Source organism: Gavialis gangeticus, unplaced genomic scaffold, assembly GCF_001723915.1.
Source record: "Gavialis gangeticus isolate Ggan-Ray unplaced genomic scaffold, GavGan_comp1, whole genome shotgun sequence".
NCBI classification, from domain to species: Eukaryota; Metazoa; Chordata; order Crocodylia; family Gavialidae; genus Gavialis; species Gavialis gangeticus.
The window spans coordinates 31,087,904-31,096,238 of record NW_017729030.1 but is presented as its reverse complement, the minus strand read 5'-3'; the positions used below and the strand labels follow the sequence as shown (position 1 = coordinate 31,096,238).

At 47.4% G+C, this 8,335-nt stretch overlaps 1 protein-coding gene across 1 annotated transcript in view; it reads right to left on the bottom strand.

Annotated features, from left to right (window-relative positions):
- The window catches only part of ANXA5 (annexin A5), a 32,739-nt gene extending 28,122 nt beyond the window's left edge, over positions 1 to 4,617 (bottom strand). The window contains exon 1 of the mRNA XM_019522075.1: positions 4,506 to 4,617. Coding sequence (XP_019377620.1) covers positions 4,506 to 4,514 — 9 coding nt within the window. The 5' untranslated portion in view covers positions 4,515 to 4,617. The remainder of the gene's footprint in view (positions 1 to 4,505) is intronic.
- Positions 4,618 to 8,335: the final 3,718 nt, after the last annotated feature.

Genomic DNA, 8,335 nt, shown 5'->3' with positions numbered 1-8,335 from the left:
CCCAGGCGCAGACCAGCAAGCAGTGGCACTCTAGACCACTCCTCTCCACAACCTCCCCCCATCACGCACACTGGGGTATTGTGGGGAATGATGCCTGCATGGCAGGAGAAAGCTCCTTTCCCCGCCATACCCTGTATGAGTGCCTTGACAGTGGCAGAGGCTCCTGCGCCCAGAGTTCGGGCAGGAGGAGCGGGGACAGAGCCCTCCCACCTCACGGGTCCAGCTGGGGTCTTGGAGGGAGGGTCCACTCCCCACCCCTCCTCAACTCCAGGTGTGGCAGCCCCTGACACTGTCAAAACACTTGTATGGGGGGCCAGAGGAAAGGAGTCTCCTTGCCATGTGGGCCTGGCCCAGGTCCCCCCAAGACCTCAGGGGTAGCTGTGGGGGAGGGCACACATGGTTGGAAGAGCTCCCTCCCCTCCCTCAGCCATGCATCTTCTCTGTGACAGCCGCAGGAGTGGGGTGGGTAGGTGCTTGCCCCACAGAGCCGCATGGGATGGGGGCAGAATTGCCCAAAATTAACCCTCTGCCGTGGAGCACCCATCTGATACTACATCAGACAAGGGTTAAATTTTCACACAATTGCCCATTTAAAAAATGCTCTGCACCATGAAGGTTTGTTGTGTTACAGCTACAGAGTAACTGTTGCCAACTCAGTAGTGTGTTAAATTTTTCATATTGGCCCTCTATACACAGAGACTGAAAGAAGAAAAAATAAGCTGTGATTTGGAGACTCCACTGGCATCTGCTCTATTAAACTCCTGACCACGGAAAGAATTGCACAAAATGTGTGGGAGTGAAGTGAGTCAATTCCTTTAAGTCAGCACACCAGATGTGCAGGGTGTTACTCATAGTGGTAGCCTGAAGATAGATTTAAACAAACACACAAACCCTCCCTGCCCCCCACAACCTTGCAGCGATGAAGGGCTAAGCATGTGATATTTCCCTAAACCCTACCAGGGTTTTTACTCACAAAGTGTCACTGAAGTTGATGAAAAACTACTTAAGTCCCCAATTCTGAAAACACACACGTTTAAATTTAGGAGCATAAATAATATTCTGCTTGAAGGGTACTAGAGTTATTGAGACTATTCATGAGCTTGAAATTATACATGTACAAGACTGAAGAACCAGGACCCAAATTAACTGGGGTCATAGGATCCACCTTTTATACTGTAAACAATTCTTATTGTAGTTTAATTTTTTTTAATGAATACACATCAGAAGACAGGTATGCCAGTTTATCTAGTGAAACTGAAAACCAGAAAAAGAATTATGGTGCACACTTGCACTTCAGCAAGTGCTACTACAGAAATAGCTGTCTGAGGAAGTAATTCTTTAGATCAACAGTTTTCCTCTAGTTACAAATAAAGTGAGTAAATACCAACACAGAGAACTTAGTCTGGGTATTATAGTGCAGTAATATCATTATAGCTATTCCAAGAAACTAGCGGAACTTTTTTGGTGTAATGGTAGTATGAAAAAGACCCTTAACTTTTATAAAAATTGTTCTCTACCATTCCTGAGTAGAACCAAATATTTAAATGATTGAGTCCCTAAAAATTGTCATTAATAAGTTTTCTTCAATGATTTATTTATGATTAAGCATATCTATGCTCAGATAAGCAGCTGGCATGCTATGCCCCATGAAATAACTATTTCAAACTGAATCTTCAATTGAATACACTTACCATTAGATGGCAACTGAAGTATGTTTATTTCATATTTAGTTTAATTTGCATTTTTATTTCATAGCACTATTTCAAAAGTGCTGTCAGGTTAATAAGACCAGATAGTTCAAGTTGTATACATTTGTATGCGTACAACTGAAGAGACAGAAAGAGGCACAGAAAGATCCTTTTTAAATGGTTCACTCATACTATTTCTAGAATTGGTTATAGATTAAAAAGGTGAAATAACAGGCACAACTAGAAGCTGGACTCAATGGAAAGATGCCCTTTGACTTTAATGAGAGCTGGACCATACCTCATGGCAGTGATTCTCCACCGGTGCTGCGAGATTCCTTTAATGGTGCCATGGCTCCCAACCCCCGTGCAAGGAGGGGCACCCTATAACTACCCCAACATCTTGCAGACAAATGGCAACCCCTGGCTACTCCTAAGAGCTCTTACCCCTGCCTTCTGCCGCTTACTAGGCCCTTCGCTGTCTGTCCCTACACTCCTAGTGGTGTGCTCTGCTGTAGGCAGGCAGGCAAACAGGGGGCCACAAAGCCACGTTTTTCAGCCTAGCTCTTTCTTGCCTTCCCCCCATGATCCTACAGTTTGTGGGAGTGGCCTCTGGATGATGAGTCCCAAGGAGCAGCCACAGCAGTGGGAGCTGCTCTCATCCTACACAAACCCGGAGGCAGGGCAGGGGCAGACAGTGGAAAGAGGGGTGGGGGGAACAGGGTCCTGCTCCATCACCCTCACCTGGCACTGACCTCTGCACTTTCAGGGGCTACTGTCACCACCATCCACCTCCTGCAGGCACAGCTGCCTCCTTCAGAGATCTAATGACCCAACCCCAGACTCCCTAAGGTGCCCTGTCAAGCAGCCCCTGTCAGCATGAAGCATCACAGACCACCCCCAGGGCTAGCTTGTGAATCCTTTTAAGGATGCCTCAGAGTGCAAGGAAGAAATCATTGTAACAAATATACCCATTTTTAAATGGGGTGACACAAGTCACGGGGCTGGGGGGAGGGGAGGGGTCTAAAAAGGTTTGAGAACCACTTCCTTAGGGAACTAGGGGCCAGTCCTCAGCTGGCCAAAAGTAGCATAGCTCCCGTGAATTCAGAAGAGCTATGATGATTTACACCAACTGAGAATCTATCCCTTTGTGTGCCCTTCTTTCTACACCTCTCCCCTCAAGTTTTATCCCAGTGCTTAGGAAGTAACATGCATCAGCCTCAGGGTGTAAATCATGAGAATAAATGGCCTACACTAGGGAAGAGTGGAAAAAATAATTTCATAAGTTTACGGTTTATTAGAGCACAACAAATAAAACTTGACTTCTGCTAGAAGTAAACTGAAGGAACAGGTTTGCTTCTTGTGCCTTTTTAAACAGGGAAAAAATATGGCCTATTCCGACTGACAGCTCTATACCATTCAGCAGTAACAGAGGTCTCTATAGGTCCAGAGGATCTGCTTAAAGTGAGAAAGGTCTACGACCCTTTTTAGCAGTGAAATGAATCCCAAGAAATCTAGGTTTAAAAAAACTGTGGAATGATTTTTGATCAATATTTTCACTGAATTCAAGGATAACTAGTGTAAATACTGAAGACCTGTTCAACACAGAGGTTGTAGGCTGTGTTAGCCTGGAGGCAGACAGACAGCAGAGCAGGGTGGCACCTTAGAGCAGCAATTCTCAGCCAGGGTGCCACAGCCCCCTGGGGTGCCTTGGGAGCCTTGTAAGGGTGCCACGCAAGGTTAGCACTGTTAGGTCTGCAAACATGATTCACAAGATAAACCCAGAGATTTTAAATAGAAATCCACAGCTGTGGTCTTTCTGAGTTCTCTGCAAAAGAAAAACTGTTCTATTATTTCTCTCTAGTCAAAAGAGTGCAAACAAAGAGCTGGCTTTTTCTAAGGTGTGGCTCAAGTTTATCCAGCAGTGCCTCGAGTTGAAAAAGATCGAGAACCACTGCATTAGACAGCAACTGCTTCAGAGGCGTAAGCTTTTGTACGAAGGGCTAACTTCCGTCATGTGAACCATTTGTAGCGTGTGATGACATAGGCACCTACAAAGACTTATGCCTCTCTGAAACAGTTAGTCTCAAAGGTGTTACCCTGCCCTGCCTAAGCATAAACAGTTATGACCAAAATATCTAGCTTTTAAGGAAACAATAAAAAGAAACAAAACTTGGGCAGTTAAACACGCACCTAACAAAAACAAGAAGCAGGAGGCAAAGGGCACTTGTAATAGGTTTGATAACTCTTACAAGACTGCAAAAACTTTGAAAGAGCAATTCTGAGGGCGAGAGCAGTGCAGCATTTTGACTTCACGCAACTGCTTCCATGGGCAGGGGAGACGAGAGCGTTTGACTTGGTTTTCCAAGCTGCCATTTAGCCTCAGACGCGAAACAAAATGGATAAAGCAGCTGGGGGTGGGGAAGAAAAAACAGAGGCAAGTTTTATGCTGAGTTTAGATGACAGTTTGCATGGGATGGTGCGGACAGGGCCGGTCCTGCCTCAGGCGAGGGACTGGACGAGATGCCCTCTGGGGTCCCTGCCAGACCTGCTCCTCCAGGAGACAGCGGGTGTGTATGAGACGGTTTGGAGAGGGCTGGTCCTGCCCCCGGTGGCAGGATTGGACTACATGCCCTCAGGCAGTCCCTGCCAGCTTTATTTTTCAAGGACTCTTCTGAGCACGCAGCATAAGGCAAGAAGCCAGCAGAAAAGGCTGAACCACCTACGGGGAGCGGGACCGGGGAGGCGAGGACAGCCGGGGCCCGCGGGGAAAGGCAAGGTGCGCGGGCTGAGCGCGGGGCGGCCGCGGCGGGGTCTCACCTTGGCCATGGCTCCGGGCGGGACGGGACGGCTGCGGCTGCGAGAGAGGGCGAGCGAGGCAGGCGGTGCGCGGGCCGGGCTGGAGCTGCAGGAGACCGGGGCCGCCCCGTGCAGGGGAGGAGCGAGCAGCGCCGCCGCTCCCGCCCGGCCTGAGGGAGCACAAGCCCCAGCCAAAGCCCTGCCTTCTAGGCCGTGGTTTCCTTCCTCGATGGAAACCAGGGCAGTTCCGGCCTGTCTCCAACGGAGGGACTCCCAGAAATTGGAAGCGCGTGACTGGGCTGTTGGTTGTAGCCGCGTGTTCGTCTAAACACGGCGATTTGGCTTCTGCTCCACCCAGCCGAGCACACAAAACACCAGCAGGCTCTCCCTGCGCCTGAAGAAGAGTGTTGTTTGTGCCCAAAGCCTTGCAACCCCCCCAATTTTTCCAACAGTTGAGTTGGTCTAATCAAAGTTATCGCATGTACCCGAACAGGCGGGATGTGTGGGTGCAGTTTTTGTAACGGGTTAAGGTTTTCCTTGCGGGGTCAGGTCTCCAGGTTGTAGCCGTATTGGTCCAAAGCAGCGGTTCTGAACGGGGGTACATGTATCCCCAAGGGGTATGTGAAGCCTCATCGGGGGTATGTGAGATACATTTCAAACATTGTCTAACACAGGTCAAAGGGCCTAAAAAAATAATTTCCCATTGAAATGAGGTACGTGAAGTCTCACTCTGAGACCCAGGGGTACATCGATTGAAAAAGGTTCAGAATCACTGGTCTAGAGGAAAAGGCAATCAGGACTCGTAGTAGAGATGAAATCCTGTGAAATATGAACGTCCATTTCTAGCCAGGAGAAGTTCTACACTCCTTTCTCCAATGCCTGATGTGGCTATTTGTGCCTGAAAGCTTGCAATTAAAGACTTTTTTTTGCAAAAATCTTGTTGGTATAATAAAAGAGATCATCGCTACTGGAGTCCTGATTGTTCTTTGTGGGATGATACTCAGAGTGTAGATATATATATATAACCTTGTATATATAGAGAGAGATGTATATTTTTACAAAAAAAAAATCTACCCAAACACTTTTGAAGGCTCAGACCGAGTGCAGTAGCTTCTTAACCTGGCAGGGAAAATACCATGTATCTGTGTGCAAGAAGGCAGTTTTCCTGAACCGCACCCCAGGAGAACTGCTCTTCTGGCATGGTTCAGTACCTGCCAAGGTGCAGCTGCTTTAAACCCAGTTTATGGAAATGGGAGTCTCCTCCCTTGCTTGCTCCTGTGGCCTTATGACTGAGGCCAGCAAAACTCAGGGGCATCTGAACCCCAAGCCTCTGGGCTTGGGCTTGCAAGTAGGATGCTCTCCAAAGGTTTTGGAAACATCTGAAGCCCCAGGTGCGGGTGGACAATGTTTGCTGGTGGCGGGGCCACTTCTGGTTCTGGACTCTTGGATTTGGAATTAGTTTTGGCTAATTTGGCGTTGGATACAAATTTAAAAAAACAACAAAAAACCGTCTACCCAAACACATTTTTTTTAAAAGGAAAATTTTTCATGTCCCAAATCAAATCAGCCAAATCAATTCCAAATCCTCCCTAGCTTGCTCCTGCAGCCACATAGCTGAGGGCAAGCAAAACTCAGGGGCACCTAAACCCCAAGCCTCCAGGCTTGGGCCTGCACATAGGATGCCCACCAAAGATTTTGGAAGCATCTGAAGCCCCAGGCAGAGGGGGCGGTGTTTGCCAGTAGTAGGGACACATGGTTCTTGAATGACTCACATCCACCCAAACACATGACTAGGCTGCTCCATACAGCAGAGAAGTGACCTCGCTCCAGCTACCCCTAGCTGCCTGGCTCCTGACACCTCCTAAGAACATAAGGTTGAGCAAAGGTGGCAGCACAGGAGGAGGAGTAGGATGAGGGGCTGCCCCAAATCTCGTCTATGTGGCCATGGGCTGGAAGGTAACACAGTGGTTCAGAGACAGGCCTGGGGACTTTGTCTGAGCTGTGCCGGTGCTCCTGCTGGGATTGAAACCTGGAGGTTCCTGGCTAGAGGGTCTTGCCCCTCTGCTCCGGGTCAGACCGATTGCTATATTTGGGTCAGGAAGGAATTTTACCTCATAGTCACATTGGTGTGGACAGCGGGGGGGTTTCCTTCCTCTGTAGCAGGGGGCTTGGCCCTCTTCCAAGGCCAAATTAGCCAAAACTAATTCCAAATCCAAGAGTCCAGAATGTTTAACAGGAGATTAATCACCAGGGTCCTCCAGCTTTACCTATGGCAGATTAGGGTGATATGTCTTGTGTTGTGTCAGGGCTGGCCGTGTAATTTTGCTAGACAATGGATTTGTATAGGATGGTTTGGGCAGGGGGCTGAACTACATGACCTCTGGCAGTACCTTCCAGTCCTTCTCTATGATTCTATGAATTGCCATGTACTGGGTCAGACCATGTCTGGCTGTGGCAAAGGGGGCAAGGGGCTGGGGAAAGGAGATGCCAAGTGCCACCGGAAAGTTTTCTGTGGCAGCATCCAGTGCATCCCCAAGCCTGGCTCACCATGGCAGCATGAAGCACATCTCCAGCCTCATCCGTGAGACCTGCAAGGTGCCACAGGTCTTTCTGGAGAATGTGATCTGTGCCACTGTCACCTACACTAAGCACACCAAGTGCAAGATTGTGACTGCACTGAAGCGGCAGGGTCACACCTTGTATAGATTTGGTGTCTAAACTCTACTAAAACCCCATGTCACACGGTGGCAGAGGGTGGATGCTGAAAGGGAGAGTGAACGGGGCATGACCAGGATTTTTTCCACTGCTCCTAGAAGATGCAGTTCAGGTTCCTTTAAAAATGGAGAAGAATCAGCCTTCAAAAATAAAGGCACCAGCCCCAATCCTGTAGTAAAACTCCCACCAGTTTCAATGAAAGTAGGAGCAGGGCCATTATGGACATGAACTAACAAGTGTACAGTGATTTCATTAAAAAAAATCTTTTATTTCACAGATCAGCTCTCTTCCTCAGGATCCAACAGGTTCACATGCCTGTGCAATGGGACTGTAAACACTTTGAACAATGTGTTATCACCAGGATGCTTGATATAAATGTGATTTAAGTTACCTCTCCCCTGCTGAAGTAAATACTTTAATAGCAGCATAACCAACATATTTAAAAAAAAGTTTAAAAGTGTTCCTGATGCTCATCTGGAGGGATCTGGGGAATTCTGTTTTTCTTTCTTTTTTCCCTGCAGTGGAAGAACACCTAAAGCACTGCTTGCCTTCCTCCTCAGACTTTGATTGACTGAGTTAATACTCTGGAATCTGTAATACCATGAAATAACTTGCAGAATCAGGGCCTATATTTGTCAAGTCCTTGGGGTGAAAGACAAATGTAAGAATGGAATAGGTGTAAGGATTGTTTTTCTTCAGCGATTCGTAATATGGCTAAGGGCACCTAATCAGAAGGATCATTTTCACTGAAGGTGAGGGCAGGATGAGAAAAATTTTCTGTGGAATTCAACCTCCAACATCTCCTAGAAAAGGCATGCCCCACTGTTATTACTCTCACAGAGTTCCTCACGAAGAGCTAAAATCCTGTTTTTTCACTCACGTGTGTGAAATCTAAATCTGCTTTGCATGAGCTTCAGGACTGGAGGTTGCAATAGTAAAGGGAAGTTAGCATTCCGCCCTTTACCGCCCCCCCCCCCAAAGTACCAACCACAAATATCTCTTTAAATTCATGTCTTTCATTTTTATTATAGCTACTTCAATCCAATTCAAAATGTGTAGTTTTAATTTACCCATGGAAACCCTGGCTGAACAGCATAACATTCTGGCAGGATTTTGATTGTTTGTTCAAAATGTTT